Raw genomic sequence first — 25,291 nt, forward strand, 5'->3', positions numbered from 1 at the left:
GCAACAAAAAGGAAACATAGCACTTTCAAGCTGATGGTGCTATGCAATCAGCGTGGCTCACAGAGGCTCGTGGAGTCCCATGAACACAACTTCCCCATTGGTCTGCCCTCTAGTTGTTCTCTCAGAGCTGCCCTGCCCTGCTCTAAACACCTCCAGTCTTGTGAGTCTTTCTTCTTGCCAACCATTTGTAAGCAACTTAGCGGTAAAGGCCTTATTCAGCCTCAACATGGACAGAAGCTCATAGAAGCTTCTCATATAATAGAAGTTCATTTCATAAATAGCAAACTGTAAATATTTATTAGCAAATAGTGTAAAAGTATTGTTTAAAAGCCTTTGTGAATTTAAAGTATTTGGGGGAAAATCACAAATTCATTTTCACTTGGAGTTTGCTGCATCTGTGGTTACCAAGGCTGAATGCATTGTGGTACTTTTTAAAAAAAAATTTTTAAACACAATAACTCCTGCACCTTCCTCCTCAGAGATTCTAAATTGATAGACTGAGGTATGACACAGTCATCTGTATTTTTTTTTCTTTTTTTTTTTTGCAGTACGCGGGCCTCTCACTGTTGTGGCCTCTCCTATCGCGGCGCACAGGATCCAGACGTGCAGGCTCAGCGGCCATGGCTCATGGGCCCAGCCGCTCTGCAGCACGTGGGATCTTCCCGGACCGGGGCACGAACCCGCGTCCCCTGCATCGGCAGGCGGACTCTCAACCACTGCGCCACCAGGGAAGCCCAGTCATCTGTATTTTAAAGAACTGTCATTGGTGATTATTCTTGCAAAGCCAAGGTTGAGAACTCTTGCTCTGTATTCTTCTTAAAGGATGGATAATTTAACTGTGAAATCTGAAATCTTCAGAAGCATTTTCAATGACATTTTAAACTGTACTTCAGTATCATTTTGCTTTAAAATCCCCTCCTTCTTCACATCTTCATCTACTTGATTTAAAATATGAATTCATAAGTTTTCAATCAAAATTATCTCCGAAAAACTTATGTAAATAAAAATAATAATTTGACCAACAATGTCAAAAAAGATTTTACAGGTGGCTTGTCTAATAAGCATTCTGCCTTACACTATAATACTTATTTAGTAAAATATCTAAGTATGCAAGGCATTCAATTATAATCTTATGATAATCAACATACTCTAACATACATTAGTAGTAATAAAATAATATACCTTATCATGAATTGAAAAGATATTATCTGAAATATTATTTCCAAGTGTGAACTTAAAACTAACGTTATGACTATTGAATCTCATAAAAATTCTTTATATGAATTTTAATAAATTGTCTCTTCGAGTTAATATTCTAAGACAGTTGTATTCATGGGAATCCACGAGCAACTGAATGAGTACCTTTTTAAAATATCATGAATCCCCAAAGTGATACAATTAAATTTTCCTTATTCACTCACAGTTTGGTGGGATTGTTTTTTTTAATATTTACTTGGCTGCGCTGGGTCTTAGTTGTGGCATGCGGGCTCTTAGTTATGGCATATGGGATCTAGCTCCCTGACCAGGGATCAAACCCAGGCCCCCTGAATTGAGAGCTCAGAGTCTTAACCACTGGACCACCAGAGAAGTCTCTAGTGGGATTATTGATTCACCTAGGCCTTGCAATTATTCCCCAGTCCACGGGGTGTGATTCACAGTTCTAAAATTATTAGAACTGAAGAACCCTGAGCACTGAAGAAACCTGTAAGGGACAACCTGGGCTGAAGGTCCCAGAGCATTCAAGGATCTTCCACAAACATCAGCATTAAAATGCAATTACAGCAACAGGTCTGCAGAAAAATCAGCGCACACTCTAAAAGAATGCTAAAGGATCTGTTTCACTCTTTAATTATACCAAAAAAAAAAAAAAGATTCCAATCATACCTCAAGAATAGGACTCCAATCAAGGACAGAAGAACTCATGAAAACCATCCCATTTCTTGAGACAGTAGCAGGCGAAGCATTGTCAATGTTATGAGGTTCGAAAACAATCTTGCAGTTTGGAGCCATGGGAATCCGATCACCATTGGCAAGGGTTAGAGTTTTGTTATCATCCAAAACAGAATTCAGATTTTCAATCCATATGGCATCTACTGGCCCATCAAGAACTATCCAGATATGCTCCCCTAGAACATCCCAAGGGCAGGGAGAAAAGCATACACACACATATATGCATATATACGTAACTACTATGCTTGAAGAAGTGCTATAATTTGATGTCATTTTCATTAATTTTTAAATAAAGCTTTGATCTAAATGATTATCGTATTTTGTCACAGAGGACTCTTCCTGTTCTTTATATAGCAGTTGTTTCAAGCCCATAATCAAGAAAAAGTCATTAGTTCATTGAACAGATATTCCCTGAGCACCTTCTCTGTATCAGCACAGTTCAAGGGATATTGTGATAAAAAAGACAACATCCTGCCTTCACAGAGCTGACTTTCTAAGGGGTAGACATGACAATCAAACCAATATGCAAAGAAATATATGAGAAAAATTCAGCAGGATAAGAGGGTGAGGCATTTTAGATAAGGTGGTCAATGAAGTATTTCTGGAGGAGAATGAAGTGATGTAAAGATCTAGAGCTAGAATTTTTCAGGCAGTGGAAACAGTAGTTGCAAAGGTCCTGAAGTGGGTACAAGCTTAGGGTGATCATGTTCCAGGAACAGCGGGAAGTCGAACCTGTTTAGAAAGAAGAAGGGTAGGGGGAAAGGGATGTGAGTGATGTCAGAAAGGCAGAGCCACGGAATCCATTCTGGTCTGCACACGTTTAGTCTGAGATGTCCAACAGACAGCCCATAGAGCTGTTGAGTTGGGAATTCAAGGGCTAGAGATTAAAATGTAGAAGCCATCAGCTTAGAGATGGCATTGAGAACCATGGCCTGGGTAAGTTTCTTCTGGATCATAAGTATAGATAGAGACAAGAGCTCTGAGGACACAAGCACTTCAACGTTTAGCCTTCTGGTAGGGTCTCCTCCACTGCTTCCTCCTTCTGCTGAGTTTCAGTGAAACAGAAGTAGGAGGCGAGTCAGCCAGTAAGGTATCCCTGAAGTCAAGTGGTGGAAGAGTTTCAAGAATAAGAGTGATTGGGCTTCCCTGGTGGCGCAGTGGTTGAGAGTCCGCCTGCCGATGCAGGGGACGCGGGTTCGTGCCCCGGTCCGGGAAGATCCCACATGCCATGGAGCAGCTGGGCCCGTGAGCCGTGGCCGCTGAGCCTGTGCGTCCGGAGCCTGTGCTCCTCAACGGGAGAGGCCACAACAGTGAGAGGCCCGCATACCGCAAAAAAAACAAAAAAAAAAAAAAAAAAAATAGAATAAGAGTGATTAACTGTGCCAGATGCTACTGAGAGCAGGGTTATACTGAGAATCGATAGAATGTCCAACAGAAACGCCCTTGTAAATTTAGGTGTTCAGTTTAATAGTTACTCTTAATTTCTTAACCACGAGTTAACTCTTACTTACCAACACCATGACCAAGTTTGCAGTTCTAATTTTTATCTCTAATTTAACAACTGTGGAATATTCTAAGTCAAATCAAATACTATGAAATTCCTAATCGTGCTCATTCAACTAGCAGTTTAAGTAAAATGATGATCTGATCACCAGAGTCCCTGTGAAAGAAAAAGCATATGTTGCCTTTCTAGAAAGGATTTAAGAAAAAACCTCTCTAAGCACCTATTCTTTAAGGTAACATTTGGTTACTGGATCTGTGTTTGCACAGGATTACTAGAACAAATCAGACACAAAATTTTATTTTATCCCCGTATAACAACAGCAGTTTCTAATATGAGCACGCTTTAGAAATGAAGCGCTTTCTTTTCTCTTTTAACAATTGGTGTTGGGTTGATCAGCCACATTCTCTCAAAGAGAACGTCAGTGGTGCCACTTTAAACGTTTTTCAACAGAACACTGTTGCCCGAAGTGTGGACTCGTGAAGTAAGCCAAATGTCTTGTCCTCCTCCTATATTCTTATTTGTCCCTGCAATTGCTTGCACTGTGCTTTTCTCTTACTTATTCAGGAGTGAGAGGAGAATTGCTATCACCTCTTCCATCAGAGCTTATTTTCTGGGACCACTGGGCTCAAGTCCCTAAGTAAGAGAATATTCAGAGTGAACCACTAGCCCTTAAGGAGTGTGTTTAAACAAAAAACACCCATGTACATCTAAAACAGAATAATTTGTTAGACTTCATTTTTTGATATACACAATTTTCTTTCCAAAGAAGCCCATTTCCTCCTGTGATTTTATAGGAGAATCGGTTTTCTAAAAATAGGCCATACTTAAACAAGAGTACCACTTTTTAACGCTTCAGTGAAAACAGTGATGATGAAATCACTTGAATACAGTACTATCAATGTTCCTTAACAGCTTTTTCTAACTATTTTATCCTAAGTTTTCAAAGGAATATAGAAATATTTTTTTCAAAAGGAAAATAATTCCCTTTGTAACCAAAAAAAAAGGGAGGGGGTGTTTTAAATACACTAACCAGTCATTTCAGTATTTCAACATTCACAAATATCATACTGATTTATGAGTTCTTGGTCTAGGATAAGATATAATATGGAGACTACAGTTGTTCTACTAATTTTAAATAGCCACAAAGGATGTTATTTAGAAGTACATGTCAAAAATTATACTTGTAATTCCTCTTCTACCTTTCTTAGCCCTCAATGTTTTCCTCCAAAGAGTAGAAAATATCCCATCGGTCCAATCATTCGTTGCCACGTCAAGCCGACCAAACATCTGTGGAGCCGTAATCGCTTTGGGATTCATCCTCATTTCCCGGTGTGGTTTTCCACAATCTATACCAAGTAAATACAAATTTTAAACAACTCCCATGTAGAATGAGCCATCATTAGGCAACATTGAACCAATTTGCAGTGTACTGTCAGCAGGTGTTCAAAACATGAAAAAATGCAAAATTACATTGAAAATACATGTCTTACTGCATTTCAAGTTATCATAATTACCCTCATTATATTTTATTGACTAAAGCACTTTTCATCTTCTGGAAAAGAAAGTTGCATGTTACATAAGGGGGAAAATGCTACCATGCTGGAAGTGATGAAGGAATTAATGTAGGATGGAAGTTCTTCAAATTTCACAGCTCAAAACTCTTTTGGTTTATGGCGTATTAGATTAACTTTTATATCTGAAATGTCACTTAAAGACACCTGATTCTCTCCATTAACAGCTTTGATTTGCTGAGATATGGTCTTACTCATTTGGAAAAAAATCAGCTAAACTAATGTTACAAAAATCAAGGATTTTTCTTCTGTGGTCAGCTTCAGAAAAGGTATTCAAATCTTTCAAACCCTAAAACTATTCTTAAATAAGATGGATTCTGTACATAGGGGATGGTAGTTACTAAGTAAAAAATTGAAGAATAAGATTTAAAGTATATTATATGTGGAATCTAAAAAAATGGTGCAGAAGAACTTATTTACAAAACAGAAATAGACTCACAGACATAGAAAACAAACTTATGGCTATCAAATGGGAAAGGGTGGGGAGGGATAAGTTAAGACTTTGGGATTAAAATATACACACTACTATATGTAAAATAGATAATCAGCAAGGACCTACTGTATAGCACAGGGAACTCTGCTCAATATTCTGTAATATCCTAAATGGGAAAAGAACTTGAAAAAGAATAGATACATGTATATGTATTAACTGAATCACTTTGCTGTACACCTGAAACTAATACAATATAGTAAATCAACTGTATTTCAATTTAAGAAGTTTAAAGATTTAAAGTATAAAATCATAAAAATAGAGGCTAAAATATTACATACTGTGTGAAAGATTGACAAACACAGGCACACATACATAGATATGTACACTGGAAAAGGTGTTACATTAAAACCTATCTAGAAAATTAGAGAATAGTTCTCTTTTTCCAAAATCACAAAAAAGAATCAGGGTAATTATTTACAATATTTTACAGTGCTGAAAAATTCAACTTAGTCACAGTTCAGCTTTTTCAATACATGATATCCGTAAGACTGGCAACATTTTTAAAAAATCTAATCACACTTTACAAAAGGCCAGCAACCTCTTCAAATGTATCACAGGTGAAAACTGGACTTGGTCTGTTGCCCATACAAGAGAAACTATCAAAAATTATTTCATTATGGTTGTAGGTAGAATTATATCATTTTCATTTAAAATATGATACCATAACATTTTTATAAGAGCACTCTAAGGAAAAAAAAAAAGGTTGACTTTTTAAATGTTGGTTAAACTAATTCCTCTTAACTCTTCTCCTAGGCATTTCGTGACTGTCCTGATCACTCCACCTTCATGGACTCTGCCCCAGAGTAAGCACCCTTTTCTTGCTGTCACCTTCTTAGGACCTCCTTATGGAAGTTCCCAGACAGCCCCTCCTGTCCCAGTCTATTCTCTACGTGGCCACCGGATGGTCTTCTACACACAGGGCTGATCACACCACTCCCCAGCTCTATGGCTTCCCATCACCCACAGGATAAAATCTCGGTATTTATTGTGACTTACAGAGCTTCTCATGCCATGCCCTCTGTACTAATTTGAATTCCCCCTGGAAGCTAAGCCTGAGACAAAGACATGGGAACTGAGAGTTTGGATTCAGGGGAAAGAGAGAGTGAGACAGGAAAGGAGAGAGAGCCAATAAAGGGCTCATTGGTGAGCCGGTCACAGATGGAGTGTCCCTCTAAAAGACAGGAGGTGGGACATTTCCCTTCCACTCCTTCCCTCATTGGTTAAGGGTATGGCTGCCTCAGGAGCATTAATTCTCACCCAACTCCTTCTTCCAGGCTGAGCCAGTTCTCTAGCTTCAAGGAAAGTCATAAGGCTGAAAAACCGGGAGACACCGCTGGCATCTGGGGTAAAAACTCTCCAACAGTTGCATCTGCAGCAGGAGAGGGCCAAAGGGATGCGGCCCTAGGCACCAATAGCATCTGCTATACCTCCTCATCTCCCCCACTCCCACAAATTAGATTTCATCCATGCCAGAGAGCTTCTCCAGGCATATCAAGCTCTCGTCAGTCCCTCCTACCTGCTCAGCCTCTTCATTCTGCTAAGAATGCCTTTCATCCATCTGCTACTCAACCCGCAAACCTCAGATGAAGTAGCACCTGCTCTGTAAGCCTTTCTAGAATTCCTTCGAAAGGTTTCTGATCTCCTTTGCCTCTGCTCACATCATAATTGTCCAAATCTTCCTCATGTCCAATCTTCCATGCTGAGTTACAATTACCTGTGTCACTACACTACACTGTAAACTCCTTAAAGACATGGTCATTTTTTTTCCATGCCTGCTTTCCCATTTCTAGCACAGAACCTCAAAGTACAGAACATCAAAGATATTTGATGAACAAATACATGATGAATAAGGGAACAAATAACATACATGGGTCCTGCAGAAGTTCAACCCAATTACTTTCTCAATCTTTTGGATAATCCAAGTTTTCAGTAAAAAACAATATCATTTAATATAACAAATGTTTACCCTACATACTAAAACCAAGAACAGGTTAATAAACAGAAAATAGTCTAATAATTTATTCATCTTTGCAAAGAACTTCTCCAAAACCAGTGATGCCATATTGATTACATCATTTAGACATATTATACACAATGTATCTCTATTGTTTAATATTTAGTACTCATTTTGTTCAAGTCATTGTACCCAGTGCATTTGTAGTTTATTATTAACAGAAGGCAGCTTCATAACAACAACAAAAGCATCTTGAAGTATAATTTGAGAAGGAGAATACATCATTTTAATGCTATGTAAAAATCCCAAAGCAGAACCTTAATAGTACACATGAAAACCATGTGGTAAGTTTTGCAGGTGTGACCTCTCAGTTTTGGTGGAGGTAGGTGCTAGCTGAGAGCATAAGCCTGTCTCAGTGTGAAGACCCCCTGGTAGAGTCCTGAGGTACAGAATTCACTTTGTCCCATAGCTGAGGAAATTGAGACTAAATCTAATGTATGCAGGACCCTAGAATAAATACAGACCATAGTCACCAACCAATATAGATAACTTTAGGTTAGGGACTTAGATGTAAAACTTAGGGACATCTGGAAATTAAATACATTTATTTCACTTCACAAGAAAAATATCTGATTCTGGGTGGGAAATTATAATTAGGGTGATTTTTCAGTACATAGAATTTAAGAGTTGGGATTAGAATTAGAATTATATTTATTGAGAGGTAGCATCTTGTGTTAAGTCATAAGTGGCAAATGGTATGGTTTACTGGGAAAATTCTGGGTTTTTCGTTAATGGGACCTGACCTTAATTTTGAGTCTCATCATTTACCATCTTTTTGACACTGAATATTTCTGAAGTTAAATTTTGACTTTTTGGTACAAAATGGGGATAATGATAGCCACATCTCAAGATCATTTTGAAAACTAAATGTTTTCAAATGTTTTACATAACATATGTAAAACATATAGCACAGTCCATAAAATCACTTTAAAAAAATGTTTTTCCTGAAGCATTATTCAGAAAAGCCAAGATATGGAAACAACCTATGTGTCTACCAATGGATGAATGAATAAAGAAGATGTGGTATACATACACAATGGAATGTTATTCATCCATGAAAAATAAGGACATCCTGACATTTGTGAAAACATGGAGGGACCTTGAGGGCATTATGCTAAGTGAAATAAGTCAGACAGAGAAAGAAAAATACTGTATGATATCACTTATATGTGGAATCGAAAAATGTCAAACCCAGAGAAACAGATTGTAGAACGGTGGTCACCAGGGATTGGAGGTGAGGGAAATGGGGAGATATTGGAAAAGGCTACAAACTTCCAGTTATAAGATTAACAAATTTGGGGATCTAATGTACAGCATGGTGATTATAGCTAATAATACTGTATCACATACTTGAATATTCCTATGAAAGTAGATCTTAAATGCTCTCATCACAAAAAAGAAATGGTCATTATGTGATACGATGGTGGTGGTAGCTAATGCTATGGTGATAATTTTGCAACATATAAATGTATCAAATCAACACACTGTACACCTTAAACTTGCAAGTTATGTGTCCGAATTATATTCGTATACAATAAAGCTGGAAAAAAAACCGTTTTTCTCCTCTGGTCCATTAATGTACTGTGTTATCTCTAAAATCTACCCAATAGTCAAAAAAGCGGCATCCCCTCCTATAAATATATGCTAACATACATCTACATTTGTGTCCCTCTTGGGGCATTCACATGTGTCACAACAGTGTAAATGTGTCTCCAGATTGACCGCCCCTTACCTGCCATGGCGTTCATCAAGGTGTGGATGCAGGCGGTTTTCCCTGCTCCACTAGGCCCCAGGGTCATCATTCCATGCCGCACTCTCTGTGTTTCAAACAACTGGATGACTTTCAGCTTCCAAGGAGGATGGTTGATTAAACCAGCTTCTTCAACCTGAAAACATAACAAACCGCCCACATTGGGCCACATGAACAGATATCTGGACTTACCATTGTGCTCAAAATAAGTATAGACATGGAGCGAGGTTAGAGAAATGGGGAATTATTGTTAATGCCTATGAAGTTTCAGTTGGGAAAGATGAAAAAAGTTCTGAAGACAGACAGTGGTGAGGTTTGCACAATACTATGAATATACTTAATGCCACTGAACTGTACACTTAAAAAATAGTTAAAATGGTGCATTTTATGTCATGTGTTTTACCACAATGAAATATGTATACTTTTGGCTGCACTGCAGGGCTTGTGGGATCTTAGTGCCCCAACCAGGGATGGAACCCGGGTCCACGGCAGTGAAAGCCCAAGTCTTAACCACTGGACTGCCAGGGAATTCCCAATAAAAAAATATATTGCATAAAAAATATATATACATAGGCAAAAGCAGGCTGAACATAATCAAAATGATATCCCAGGCAAACAAGAAACACCTACAGTTGACTTTGGGAATTAAATACACTTATATTAACATTTTATTGAATGTATGTATTAGGAGCAACTTAAGAATAAAGGCTCAAATATCAAAATGTGTTTTAAATGTTTAATTTAAAAGATGATATTTAATTTAAAAGATAATTTCAAGCATACCAAGTTGACTGATATTCTATATCAATGACAAGCCATCTTTATAAATCTTCTGCATAGTTTTTATCTATCAAACACATGTATGGAAGCTACGCTGCCAAACGCTATTCTAAGTTTAATCTTCTATGAGATTAGTACTATTGGTGTCTTCATTTTATAGGTAAGGAAACTGGGGCACAAAGAGACTAAGCAATTTATCCAAGATTATTAGTTGTTAAGTTATAGAGTAGGGATTGGAACCCAAGAAATTCAGCCCTATGGTCCATGCTCTTAACCATCATGCTATGCTTAAATTCACTATAAATGATGCTCTTATTTTTACTTAAATAATTTTGGATAATAATCATGTATCATTTTATGCTATGTATTTTCTCTTCAGATTTTTCATATGCTATAAATTACTAATGTAAGTCACTTTATAAATTAGTTTATACTTAGCTTTTTAGGCAATGCTACAATTAATTTGGCCATATGACGAAGAAGCCATTTGCAAAATGAATTATCACTTTTACCTGATTAGGAAATTAAGATCTTTATATACTGCTATTTAAAGGGGAAATGGCCATAAAATACTACCATGTTGATTTTTATTACAAATATCTTCAAAGAATTGAAATGTATTTTATAAATATGAGTTAATCACCATTTCTATAAAAAATTTTTTAAAAAAACTCTTTTTCATAGGAAAGGAAGTTGAGGCCCAAGGTTTTCATGATTCATTTCCATTCCTAGGAAGACTATAAAAAGTTACAGCTGCACCAGGTATCATGGGAAATCCAGACACCTAATGATACACTTAACATGATGGATCCCCCCAGAGCCCAAGGAAGAAATCACAAGTGATCTTGGGCCTGGGGAAAAAGAATGACAGCTAAGGAGCCATATGAGATCACTGCAAATGACACTCAGTAGCTACAGTCCTGAGACCAAAGCAATGTGGTAAACACCAGGGCCACAGAGAGAAACAAAACCAGCATGGGCGATGCAGCCGGCCAACCTCCACCGGCCCCTGCTGACCCATCACATTTCATTGGGAATCTGGTGTGGAATGGTCTCCATCAATAATGGGGCCACTAGCACATGGCTAACTGGACCTGTAGCTGAGTGATGGTAGGAGACCCCCTGGGAGGAAAAGCTCTATCAGTGGTGAGCAACGGCTTCTCTTAAAACTGTAGTCACAGCCTCAGTGTTGTTCTCGGAACCTGTAGATTTAGGCCACAACAGCTCCACTTGATTCCCATGAAGTTCAGATGAAAGGGACACTGTACTTGATGTCCTGTGAAATATATTACCTGTCTACTAATTGCCATTTCCAGTTCCGGGTAACCGGCCTTGTCCAGAAGAATATTTGGGAAGAGATCTTCAATCAGACTCAAAAATAAGGGTTCATCCTCATCAATCTCAGAAAGAAAATAAAGGGAGATCAGACCAAATCTTTTGGCATAAACATGGCAATATCAGATAAACTGAAGATGTCCAATACAGCCCAGATTACTTTGTCACAAACAGTAATAAATAAAATATCACCTCCACTGAAGTTGAGAACTATTTTCATCATGTTTACTAAATTAAAAATCAGTTTTTTAAAAAAGGGGTGTGGGGGAGAAGAGAAAAAAAAAAGGAAGGAAATAGAAGGAAAGAAAATATTGCCTACATGACAACCTTTCCATAAAACCACCAGATTGGGGAATTTACTAAATAACCTACAATTTCTCATTTAACTTAAAAATAATTTTTTAAAAGGAGAATAGTGGCAAATTCATGAATTGGAATTTGGTTCATACTCTTATTTTGAAATAAAAATATATCATTCTGTCATCCAGTACATGGATCCACTGATACTGGACAACTGATTGTTCAGTCTCTACTGTGAAATCAGAGAATGTGAAATTATTATGCACTTGTAAAATTCACATACAATTTCCTTCCAAGGTCTACTTTCACCAAGGTAAAAGGGATTTTAGCTCTACAGCACAAAAATTTCAAGGTATTTGGAAATGTAAGACGTGGATTTTTAAAAATCCATTTTAATTCTATTGGAATAGACATGTTAGACTAGAGATGAGCCACCACAAAAATTGCTCCTGAAAAAATGTAATTTAAAGTTATGCTCTGTGTAATTTAAATTTATGTTATGCTCTATGTATTTATCTGATAATTAAGCATTTTAAATGAGCACTTTAAATAAATATTTCTAATCGCATTTGTGCTTAGTTAAACTGAAATTTAAGTGGGTGGAACATTTCCATCTGTGAATCTTACCAGTTTGGAAAGATTCATATCTCGTAGTACACGCATGACAATTGTGGACTCCGTATCCGTGGGGTTGGCTCTTTTGGCTGCTCCCAGAGTTCGCAGAACAGACAGAATATTACGCAGACCAAAGTCATAATGTACCTGAAGAATATGAGGTACACTGGGCTTATTTTCAATATTAACTTATCCATAGAAACTGTACAAATTTGACAAAGACATAATGAATAAATGCTGATTTTCCTTTAGAAAATTTGTACAGTTAGTGGGGCAATAAATTTTTTTATCAATAGATTCTTTTTTTTAGCAAATGGAGAATACCCAAAAGAATCCTCTCCTGTACCATCATTAATTTAAGCCCTTAGATCAGAACTAATAGATCTTGACAGACAGAAAGGAATAAATTTCCTCCTGGAGATACATGTCCCCTTGAGCCCTTCTTAACCAATCATCCATAAGAAAATTTCCTCATATCTTGAAAGCTAAAATTCTGAACCAGAATTAAACTGAGACCTCACTCATGAACATCATATAAGTTTAAAAGACAGGGGTATTGAGGAGAAAGAATAGTAGCTACATTCCAGGATTACCTAGAGGGGGAAACAATAAGGACAAATCAGAAAGTCAAGCCCCCAGCTTTGTTGTCCCCTTGATAGGTATTTATCAAAGCTCAATCATGCCAAATTTCAACACATATAAAGTGAATAATTAAAAACCAATTATCCAACCACTATAGGAAAGAGTATCCCTGGCAGTTGGTCAAACAATTTACCATATCATACAGCAATCCCACTTCAGGGAATATATTCAAAAGAATTGAAAGCAGAGTCTCAAAAAGATATTTAAACACTCATGTTCATAGGAACACTATTCACAATAGCCAGGAGGTGGAAGCAACCCAAATGCCCATCGACTGATGAATGGATAAACAAAACATGGCATACATTTAAAAATAAGAATGTTTTCAACCAGGAAAAGGAAGCAAGTATAATACTATCACATGCTACACCATGGATGAAACTTGAGAACATTATACTAAATTAAATAAGCCAGTCACAAAAAGACAAATACTGTATCCTGTATGGTTCCACTTATATGAGCTATCTAAAGTAGCCAAATACATGGAAACACAAAGTAGAATTGTGGTTGCCAGGGAATGGGGGGGAAGGGAAGAGTGGAGTTGTTTAATGGGTATAGAGTTTCAGTTTTGCAAGACAAAAAAGTTATGGAGATCTGTTTCACAACAATGTGCATTTACTTAACACTACTGAACTATATGCTTAAAAATGGTTAAGTGATAAATTTAATATTTTTTCATCATAATTCTAAAAACCTATAGAAAAAAAAACATTATCTGCTAATTGGGAGCAGTATGCATCACTTAATACCAATCGTTTGAAGGATAGAGCACATAAAAATATTCAGACCGAGTTCCTGCCTTCAAGGAGTTTAAATTCTAATTGTGGCAATAAAATAAAAATATGAGCAAGCTTGCATAAAAGTACAATAACAATGACTTGAAAGTACTGGTGAGTGGAATTAATTAAGGAAAACTTATCAGCATTAGACTCTGTTAAATCTGTGGGCATGAAGTGAGATTCACAGAATGCTCACCAAGGGATCAGCATGGGGCCAATTGTTTTGTACACATGGACTCATTTCATTTCCCTTGTGACCTTGTGACCTTGTGAACAAGGGCAATAGGAGTGAAGGAGGAGAAATGAAATTAGAGAGGAAGAGGGCAGGAGTCAGTGATGTGGGAGTTTCTCTACCTGCAAGAAACAGCAGGGAAAAGGGAAGAATCAGTGAGTAAAGGTTGCAATAATCAGAAGAAACCAAGAATGTTTTGAGTGAGAATGGAATATAGTTGAACCTGTGGGTATAACCTAGATTCGAAAAAGTTTGGATTGAGAGGTTCCTCAAAACCATGAGGACACATGACATACATTATGATGAGTGAACAGGTGAGATAAAAAGCAAACATCAATATTCATAATTCTTTGGCTCTTAAGTCAGTTCAGATAGTGTTAACTTCATTTCTATGCCTTAAATGTTAATTTCTTCAAATGTTAATTTCTTCAAATGTACTTAGTAAAACTATGCATGTAAAATTGTTTTTGCCATGATACAACTTTCTACTTTGTATATATGAGGTACCTTGTCAACAACCCCAGTCCACAATTTTTTTTAATTTTTATTTTATATTAGAGTATAGCTGATTTACAATATTGTGTTCGTTTCAGGTGTACAGCAAAGTGATTCAGTTATACATATACATATGTGTATTCTTTTTAAGATTCTTTTCTGGTACAGGTTATTACACAATATTGAGTACAGTTCCCTGTGCTATACAGTAGGTCTTTGTTGTGTACCTATTTTATATATAGCAGTATGTATATGTTAATCCCAAACTCCTAATCTACCCCTCCCCCTGCCTTCCCCTTTGGTAACCATAGGCTTGTTTTCTATATCTGTGAGTCTATTTCTGTTTTGTAAATAAGTTCCTTTGTATCATTTTTTTAGATTCCACATGTAATTGATATCATATGATATTTGTCTTTCTCTGCCTGACTTCACTTAGTATGATCATCTCTAGGCCCACCCATGTTGCTACAAACGGCATTATTTCATTCTTTTTTATGGCTGAGTAATATTCCACTGTATATATGTACCGCTTCTTTACCCATTCATCTTTTGATGGACATTTAGGTTGCTTCCATGTCTTGGCTATTATAAGCTGTGCTGCAATGAACATTGGGGTGCATGTATCTTTTCGAATTACAGTTTTGTCTGGATATATGCCCAGGAGAGGGATTGCTGTGTCATATGGTAGTTCTATTTTTAGTTTTCTGAGGAACCTCCATACTGTTTTCCACAGTGGCTGCACCAACTTACATTCCCCCCAACAGTGTAGAAAGATTCCCTTTTCTCCACACCCTCTCCAGCACTGAATAAAAAGTTTAAATATGCCTAAGTACATAGGGACCTTCAGAATGTCACACCTGCTTAGAAAGCTGCTCCTCACACAGCTTGTAGAGCGTGAAAAACTTCCTGGCCAAAACAATGTTGTCAGTGAAGCCGCAACTAGCCAACTTCACCCTGATGATAATCTGTCGGTCAGGCACCATCATGGCCACGGAGCGGAAGTTAATCTTCAAGTTTTCAGGGAGTTCCTGACGCCCAGCATAGCCAGGATTCTATACAGAAAATAAAACATAGCCAGGATTCTATACAGAAAATAAAACCCAAGGATGAATGATACGGTCATGGGGTAACAAGCGCAACACATCAGCATGATATTAAAAGATTCATTATGCACACACAACAAATCTGGAATGACAACCAGAAAATTCATTTACATATCTCACTCTCCTTTTAACTGGAGAGACTAAGTCATGAGTTATTAATATGAGCTCTGTTTAACACCAAAGGTTTTCAAACAGGAGTGAAAATTACAATCCCAATTTCCATTCATGGAAAATAAGTGACATATGAACAGGGACATGTGTGAAAACTGTGAAAAGAAGGCTGAAGTTCAGTAGCTCTTCTTGTGGTTCCTTACCATAGTCAGAAAAAGCCCAAATTCAGGGTTCATAGTCACATTATCTCCATCAGTAAAAATAAAAGATTTTTTACGCTCCTTTTTACATGTCAGAATAATGGAAATCTGCTGGGCTGCAACGGAGAGAACTGGTAGGTCGATACGATTAAATTCGTCAAAACAACCCCAGGATCCAGACTGAGCCAGTCCTTAGAACGGAAATTAAATAGAAAATCCAATTAGTACATAATTTTGGAAAGTCAAAGAAAAAGAGCATTATGCAACTGCCAGGTCAAGCCACAGATAAGTTTGCTCAAACATAAAGTTGAACAAATAGATCATACATAAAATGCCTCCAAATAACGCACAATGTGACCCTTTATCTGTAAACACCCAACCCGCAGGGATAAAGGAACATTACAAAGGCAAGTGATATTGACATTTGACCCACACAACACTGGTAAGATTCAGGTTTCCCAAAAAGTTTTACAAAGTTGGAAAATGACACTAAGATGTAGCCAATTGTTGAAAAATAAATCTTAACAAGATATTCCACCTTAGCTTAAATTTCTCATGAAATAAAAAAAATATAACCCTCACCTTTAAAAATCCGTCCAAGTCCTCGGAAATCCATCTGGTCTGAACAATTGAAAACCACGACGTATTTCCCAAGACATCGTCCCATATCTTTGGTCGTTTCTGTTTTGCCTGTTCCTGCTGGTCCAGCGGGGGCTCCCCCCATGCTCATTCCCAGAGCTTGAGCCAACGTGATATAACACCTGGAGGGGGAGGGGTAGAGAAATCACTAGAACCACACCACTGGCATCTGGAAGATACTTCTGAGACATCACAGTGACATGATACGGGCACAAAATTGAAAAAAGGAAGATCCTGACCATTATCCCTACATAACCTTTCCAAAACTGCATCCTAAAATACACTTATCCTTATGGATATTAACATGTGTTGAGAAAAAAGGAAGGAGGGAGTGGTCTATGGTCAAATATGTTTGAAAACTCTTAAAAAGTTTCAACAGGATTTTTTTATGATAATGTATATTCACAATCTTCAATTATGAAAAAGAGTACATAGCATTTCCAAAACTTATTTGGCAACTTTTTCAAAGAAGTCTACCAACATCTAAAGAAGAGTATTCTAGGAAGCAGACTGGGGGCCGTTATGTAGATTAATCCCCTTCTGAATCTAAGAGTCGATGATTTGATAAACTTGGAAACCAATGATCACATGAGATTTAAACCACACATTGCTAAATAATCACACCTTAAATCTATTTCTGGGAGCACCTACTAAACCTGCAAATACCTTCTACTGTATCTTACAGTATGATATTAACAAATAAAAGATTCTGGTGAGAGAATACAAGAATGCCTGTGAAGGAAAACAACCGATAACTTGCTGATGAATTGCTCAATTTCCCGGCATCACCCAGTGCCGTAAAAGGAGGTAATCTATAATGTAATGCAGTTTAGGGCTTTCTTACAGCTAAACTCTAAAGCATTCATCTGGACTTGAAAAAATTTTTTGAAGAAAATAAAGTGGTTATCCAGCAATGAAGTGTGGGAATGAGAAGTGAGCACACCCATCCGGAGGCATTTAGGTTCTCAATTTTATTGGGTTTGGGTTCCCCAAAAGGCAGGTAAATGACTCAGCCCCAAATGCAAAAAATGAGCCTGGATTCAAAGAAGGAAATGTGGGTATAAAACCAGAAGGATGCCTGATCTCACTTTGATCCTGCCTTTTAACCCAAGGTCTTATCTTTCCTCTTGAAGTCTTGTTATCCCTTGCACAGCAGTCTCTGTAATAACAGCTAACATGTCACAATAGCTGCACCTACACTATGGCACTTAAACCCCACTGAACCCTGCAGGGAAGCCACTTATTTTCACCATTTTACAGATGAGGAGAGAGGCTCACAGAGATGGAATAATTTTTCTCAGGGTCATGGTGGAGGGAGCAGAGATTTCAGCCAGTCTGTGTGGCCACAAGCTCTCATGCTGCCCAGGTCTAGGACACGTCCACACTCTCACGGTAAGGAATAAATCTCCAGGAACTCTGGCCACCCAGTTGCTCTGTCTTGCAAATCCTCCTTATCATGGGATCATTTGGGTTTATATTTAAACTGAAGAAGTAGCAAGTTGTTAAGCTGCCAGAAAGAAATCATGCTATTTACATGAAGAAAGGGCAGCCATGCCCGGTGATCTATCCCTCACTTTCTCCAATAGGTGGGACTTCAGTCCAATTGATACCAAGCAGGACCCTGTGCGGCTCCTGGGCACAAAAGCTGTTCTGTGTCCCCTATTTCTTGATTACAGGAAACAGGCTTCATTCAGCCTCCAAGACCTTCCCTGAGTTCCAAGGAGCAGGTTCAAACAGTTGCTAATTAGGGAAGAGGGGAGATGTGAGACAAGGGAGGAGCAGTCAAAAGAAACAACAGCGCAGCCTTGGGGCAGGGTCCTGGTTCCCCACCACAGGATATTCATAACAATATCTTTGAGCTGTTTTGCAGATACTGAAACCCCCTGCCAGGTGGGAGAAGTTAACTGCATGCTGCCCACAAGCACGTAGACCCCAGACCAGTTGAAACCAGAAGGTTGATGATGCCGACTCCCACTTAGCTCCCCACCAACCAATCAGAAGAATGTCCACAGGCTGATCACACCCTCTCTGAACCATTACTATAAAACTCCTCACTACCCCCTCCAGATCGGGACACACAGTTTTGAGGGCATCAGCCCGTTGTGGCCCCCTTAACCTGGCAAAGCAATAAAGCTATGCTTTTGTACTTCACCCCAAACTCTGTCTCTGAGAATTAATTTGGTGTTGGGGTACAGAGGCCAATATGCTGGCACCCAAACCCTCTAGGACTTGCCTTTCAGAGACAAGCATGGACCTGCCAGAACATCTTCATGTACTTGTTGACATGATTCTCTCCAGAGCATTCTACATGTAAGTGTACCTCACCCCCTCCCTTCTCTGCTTTCCTTTCCAGTCTCTGCTGCTTTCAAAAATCTTATCATTCCTGAACGGGTTTGAAGTTTATGTGATCTAGTGGCCTTTTAGCAGCTCTACTATACTTTCCTGCCTCCCCACTAGATGGCCATAAGCTCTCTGCTGTCAGGAACTACTTTTACTCCCAGCTATTTTCCTAACCCTTGTCACCCAGTATTCTGTGAACATCTGTTGAATAAATGGCTTGTGCTGGTCCAGCCATACACTTTTATCTGCTTCCTCCTTTCCCAGTAGCTACTAGAGTTAGAGATGTAGAATGTGACCCTGGCACCAAATGAACAATGACCAACCCCATGACCCAAGGCTCATTAGCAGGCAAGTATAGTATTAAGTATTCATAGTGATCTAGATGCATTTCACCACACGTAAACCAGAAGTGCTTTCAGCTCCTATTCTTAAACAGTATTGATTCTAAAATGCTGAAAAACTTGTCAAGACAACAGGGTATATGCATCAGAAAGTTAATTATCTTTGTTGAGAACTTGGATTAGTTATAGATTCTTTGATTATAGGACAGGCTTAAGGAGAAATGAAAGGAAAGGTTGGTAAAGAATGTGTTATCAATGATTAACTCAATATTGAAAAACCAAACAACCCAATCAAAAAATGGACAGAAGACCAAAATAGACATTTGTCCAAAGAAGTCATACAGATGGCCAACAGGCACATGAAAAGATGTTCAATATCGCTAACTATTAGAGAAATGCAAATCAAAACTGCAATGAGGTATCACCTCACACCAGTTAGAATGGCCACCATTAAAATGTCTACAAATTACAAATGCTGGAGAGGGTGTGGAGAAAAGGGAACCCTCCTGCACTGTTGGTGGGAATGTAAATTGGTGCAGCCACTATGGAAAACAGTATGGAGGTTCCTTAAAAAAACTAAAAACAGAGTCACTGTATGGTCCAGCAATCCCACCCCTGGGCATACAACCAGAAAAGACGAAAACTCTAATTCAAAAAGATACGTGCACCGCAATGTTCACAGCTGCAATATTTACAACATCCAAGACACGGAAACAACCCAAGTGCCCATCAACAAAGGATTGGCTTAAGATGTGGTGTGTGTATATATATACACACACGCACACACAATGGAATACTACTCATTCACAAAAAAAAAAAAAAAGAAATAGTGCCACATGCAACAATGTGGATGAACCTAGAGAATATTAGTGAAGTAAGTCAGAGAAAGACAAATGCTATATGATATCGCATATGTGGAATCTAAGAAAAAAATACAAATGAATATATATATAAAACAGAAACAGACTCACAAACAGAAAAAAAACTTACCGTTACCAAGTAGGAGAGAGAGGGAGGGACAAATTAGGAGTATGGGATTAACAGATACACACTACTATACATAAAATAGATAAGTAACAAGGAGTTATGGTATAGCACGGGGAATTATATTCAATATCTTATAATAACCTATAATGGAACATAATCTGAAAAAAAATAACTGAAGCAATTTGCTGTACACTTGAAACTAACACAATATTGTAAATCAACTATACTTCAATTTAAAAAATTCTAGGGCTTCCCTGGTGGTGCAGTGGTTAAGAATCCTCCTGTCAATGCAGGGGACACGGGCTCGAGCCCTGGTCTGGGAAGATCCCACATGCCGCGGAGCAACTAAGCCCATGCGCCACAACTACTAAGCCTGTGCTCTAGAGCCCACGAGCCACAACTGCTGAGCCTGTGTGCCACAACTACTGAAGCCCACGTGCCTAGAGCCCATGCTCCACAAGAGAAGCCACCGCAATGAGAAGCCGGCACACCACAACGAACAGTAGCCCCCACTCACTGCAACTAGAGAAAGCCCACATATAGCAACAAAGACCCAACGCAGCCAAAAATAAATAAATAAATAAAAATTTTAAAATAAAAAATTCTAAACAAACAAAAAAAAGAATGAAAAACAATAGTCATAGCAACATTATTAATGATGACTAACATTTACTCAGTGGCAGGCCCAGTGCTGGGTCCCTACCTACATTAATGTAGGTCCCTATCTACATTACATCTAGTCCACACAATGATTACAAAAGAAGGGACTCAGAAAGGTTAGCTGTCTTGGCAAAGACTACACAGCCCAGTGGTCAAGATCCAGGTATAACTCACGGCAGCTGTGAGAATGTTAGAGAAAGAACACACGTCATGAGGCCTGTCTATGTTTGTTTTTTTTTTGGCCACACTGTGCGGCTTGTGGGATGTTAGTTCCCCAACCAGGGATCAAACCCAGGTCCTCTACAGTGAGAGTGCAGAGTCCTAACCACTGGACCACCAGGGAATTCCCCTGTTTACATTTCTTATCAAGAAGATAAGATGTCTCCATCAGTCTTCAATTTCTGCTGCCCTCGGTCTTAAGTGATAGCGGTACAGCAAGTCCCCCACATAAGAACCGTAAAGTTGCGAACTTTCAAAGATGCGAACGTGCGTTCCATCAACATCATGCATGAGTGGAATTGCAGCTTTCCCTCTGTCTCCTATTGCTGACAATCCTTCAGCTCTACCATCTCCCACCTCCTCTCCCTCCTCCAGTCAGTAACTCTATTTGCCTGTTCACTCGATGCCAGCCCCTGGATGCCAGCTGTTGTACTGTACTTTTCAAGGTACTGTAAGATTAAACATGTTTTCTTTATTTTTTGTGTTTGTTTGTTTTTTATGTATTATTTGTGTGAAAAGTATTATAAACCTATTACAGTACAGTACTATGTAGCCGATTGTGTTAGTTGGGTACCTAGGCTAACTTTGCTGGACTTACGAACAAATTGGACTTACGAACGTGCTCTCGGAATGGAACTCATTTGTATGTAGGGGACTTACTGTAGTAAGAAAGATTCCAGACTTCTCGACTTGTGCTCAAAAGTAGAAGGAAGGACTGGTCATGAAAAATACCATGAGCTTTTCGAAAAAGGCACTATATGTTTTTAGCATATTTATTGACTATTTTGTCATCTGAAATATCTGCAACTCCATCCAAATGATGTCACGTTTCCCAGAGACTATCACTATCAACATTGTTGAATTTTCACAGGGCAGTCAGTGAAAAGCTGACAAGATGTCAAGGTCTCTGGCCTTTGTTTTATTCAAGTATTAATCTTAGTGAGGAATTCTTTTGTAAAAAGGCAGCCAATCTTGCAATGCAATCCCAATGACCAGCAAAAAATGGTGACTCACTCCTCCCGTAATCAACTTAGAGAAGAACAAACAAGTGAACATTTAGAGTGAAACAGGGGGAAACAAACTTTAGAATCACCTCCACTTACATAATTTGTTTTTAAAGTTCTCAAGTTTTTTGATACAGAAATATATACAAGATAATTAATACAGTGAAAGAATCAAGTTGCAAAAAAGTTTGTATAATCTGATACCTATATATGAAAGTTAAAAAGAATCTTGACATATAAGCATTTAAAATTTCTTAGAAAATAAACTACTAATCATTTTGAAAAATAGAAAAATTTTCCTCTCATACTTTCAACTTTATATCTTTAGGTACGACTTAATTTTTTTGCCACAAAGATGTGACTTTGAAAATAAACATTTCTTCATTCATTTGGGAAATTTTATTTAGTACCTATTATGGCACAGAACTGTTCTAGGGGCAGTGAATAAATCACAGGAAATCTATACCTCAAAGGATATACCTGATATCCTAAAGGAAGGAAATAAACTATTCAAAAGTAGAAAACAGGAAAAATCAAGCTGGTTAGGAGGGTTCAGGAGTGTGGGGATTGCTGCTTCAAATGTGTCAAGTCCAAAGACCCATGTGCGATGACATTCAATCGGAGACCCGGAGAAGAGGAAGTGAGCTATGCCAGTATTGAAAGGAAAAGGGTTCCCAGTTAAGGCAACAGCAAGTGCAAAGGTCCTGAGGCAGCAGTGTGCTGAGACTATTCAAGGAACAGCCAAGGAGCAAGTAGCTGGAGCTCAATGAGGAAGGAGAAAGAGTAGCAGGGATCAGATCATGGCAGGTCTTATAGGCCAATGTAAGGACACTGGCTTTTACTTTGGGTGAGATGGAAAGACAGTGGAGATCAAGGCAAAGGGATGATAGGACCTGACTTATATTCCAGTGTCTGAATTGAGAGGCAATGGCAGAAGCAGGAAACCAGATAAAAGACTATTGCAGTCATCCAGCCTAGGCATTATGGTGGCCTGGACTAACATGATAACAGCAAAGGGGAGAAAAGTGGTCACATCCTAAGTGAGTTCTGAAAGTGGTGGTGACCAAACTTGATGACAGATTGGATAATAAAGTGAGAGAAAGAAAGGCATTTAGGATACTCCAAGGATTTTGGCTTGAGCAACTGAAGGATGGAATTCCCATTTGCAAAGCCGGAGAAGAGGGCAGTTTTGTGGGCAGACAATCAACCATAAGTGTGAATTCCCAGTAAGTATCCAAGAAAACATGTCACACAGGCAAGTGAATGTGTGTGTCTGGAGTTCAAGGGAGAAGCCCTGTCAGGGTGCAGAGATTGGGGAGTCTACATCTAGATGGTATTTAAAGCCATGTGAGATCACCTGAGGAGTGAGTGATGGAGAAGAGCCTTGGTGCGTTCAGTGATTAGGGGTCAAGAAGATGAAGAGGAACCAGTAGGAGATGGTATGAAGGGACAACCAGAACAAGAGGAACTAGGTGAATGTTGTGTCCTGGAAGCCACATGAAGAAAGTATATCAAAAAGGAGACAGCGATCACCCATGCAAATGCTGCTGACTAGTCAAGGAAGGTCAGAACTAGAAATGACCATTGGATTTAGCAACATGAGGATCTGGGTGACTGCCCTACTGGGGGAAGAAAGTGTGATGGGCAGAATAATGGTGCCCCAAAGATATCCACATCCCAATCCCTGGAACTTGTAAATATGTTACCTTACACAGCTAAAGGGACTTTGCAGATGCAATTAATGTGAAAGGCCTTAAGATGGGGAGATTATCCTGAATTACGCAGTGGACCCCATCTAATCTCATGAGTCCTTAAAAGGGGAAGAGGGAGGCGGAAGACTGGGTCAGAGACATTAGACGGGAAAAGGAAAAGAGACTGGAAACATGAAGGAGCCTCAACCTATGGTTGTGGCTGTGAAGATGAAGGAAGGGGTCACAAGCCAAGAAATACGGCAGCCTCTAGACACTGGGAACAGCCCTCAGCTGACAGTCCACAGGGAAGTGGGGACATAGGTCCTGCAACCACAAGAAAAACAATTCTGCCAACAAACTAGAAAACAAAAAGCAGATTCTCCCCTAGAGACTCTAGGAGGGACCACAGTCCTGCTGACACCTGATGTTAGTCCAACAAGGTGTGCACCACATTTCTGACGTACACAACTGTGAAATAATTTGTGCTGTTTAAGCTTCTAAACGTGTGGTCATTTGTTATGAAAGCAACAGAAAACTAATACATAGAACCTGAATGGTGTGAATTCAAGGTAAAACAGATAGAAAAAACTGTGATTTTGAGGCGTTTTGATGGGAGTACAGAAATGGGAGGGAAACTAGAGGATTCACGGTAGGATTTCCTTTCTGGAAGCCATTATAGCACATCGTACGTTGATGAGAATGATCCAGTGGAAAGTGAAAATTGATGATGCTCCCAGAGAGAAAATAACTGTTTCAGTGGAAGGTGTTGGCTTTGGATGGCTGCACAAAATCCATTCCTAAAACCAGGAGAGAAAGTGGACAGCATAAGGATAGGGGCTTGGTTGGCAGACATGACGGTGGGGAATGAGTACAGGTACTCTCCTGTGGTAGCATCTATCTTCTCAGTAAAACAGGAAATTGGGCCTTCAGTTGAGAGAGGAAGAGAGGGGGATGCTTGAGGTCTGGAAGGAGAGAAGGTGTGAAATAGCTGTTACAAGTGTTTCAAGGAATTCTCCACATTTTGTCATTATTCACCTCTGCACTTCAAAACAAAGAGAACAACTCCAAAAAGACATCCAAGTAGAAAAAAGCATCCAGTAGAAATCATCTTTTGTAGAAAATAAACATATGGTTACCAGGGGATATGGGGGGAGGGATAAATTGGGAGATTGGGATTGATATACACACACTACTATTGACATATATAAAATAGATAACTAATAAGAACCTAGTGTGTAGCACAGGGAAGTCTACTCAGCACTCTGTAATGGCCTATATGGAAAAGAATCTAAAAAAAGAGTGGATATATGTATATGTACAACTAATTCACTTTGCTGTACACCTGAAACTAACATCTGTAAATCAACTAAACTCCAATAAAAATTTAAAAAAAAAAAAGAAATCATCTTTAATGAGACATAAGAAGGAATATGGAGTGTATGAAGACAAAGAAAATGTGAGGAGAAAAGGACAGTAAAATCTTCTGCTACTCCTCAATCCTCAGGTAAAAGTGAACATTTCATTCAGTATCACAGC

At 38.7% G+C, this 25,291-nt stretch overlaps 1 protein-coding gene across 1 annotated transcript in view; it reads right to left on the minus strand.

Annotated features, from left to right (window-relative positions):
• Positions 1 to 25,291, minus strand: part of DNAH5 (dynein axonemal heavy chain 5) — a 202,004-nt gene that overhangs the window by 105,883 nt on the left and 70,830 nt on the right. The window contains exons 35-42 of the mRNA XM_027125332.1: positions 16,457 to 16,635; positions 15,878 to 16,065; positions 15,318 to 15,512; positions 12,325 to 12,459; positions 11,355 to 11,462; positions 9,265 to 9,418; positions 4,654 to 4,800; positions 1,885 to 2,126 (exon numbers count right to left, since the gene is read on the minus strand). Of these exons, the coding sequence (XP_026981133.1) occupies positions 1,885 to 2,126; positions 4,654 to 4,800; positions 9,265 to 9,418; positions 11,355 to 11,462; positions 12,325 to 12,459; positions 15,318 to 15,512; positions 15,878 to 16,065; positions 16,457 to 16,635 (1,348 nt within the window). The remainder of the gene's footprint in view (positions 1 to 1,884; positions 2,127 to 4,653; positions 4,801 to 9,264; positions 9,419 to 11,354; positions 11,463 to 12,324; positions 12,460 to 15,317; positions 15,513 to 15,877; positions 16,066 to 16,456; positions 16,636 to 25,291) is intronic.

Source organism: Aethalodelphis obliquidens, unplaced genomic scaffold (assembly GCF_003676395.1).
Source record: "Aethalodelphis obliquidens isolate GAN/ISIS:26980383/991018 unplaced genomic scaffold, ASM367639v1 scaffold29, whole genome shotgun sequence".
NCBI lineage: Eukaryota > Metazoa > Chordata > Mammalia > Artiodactyla > Delphinidae > Aethalodelphis > Aethalodelphis obliquidens.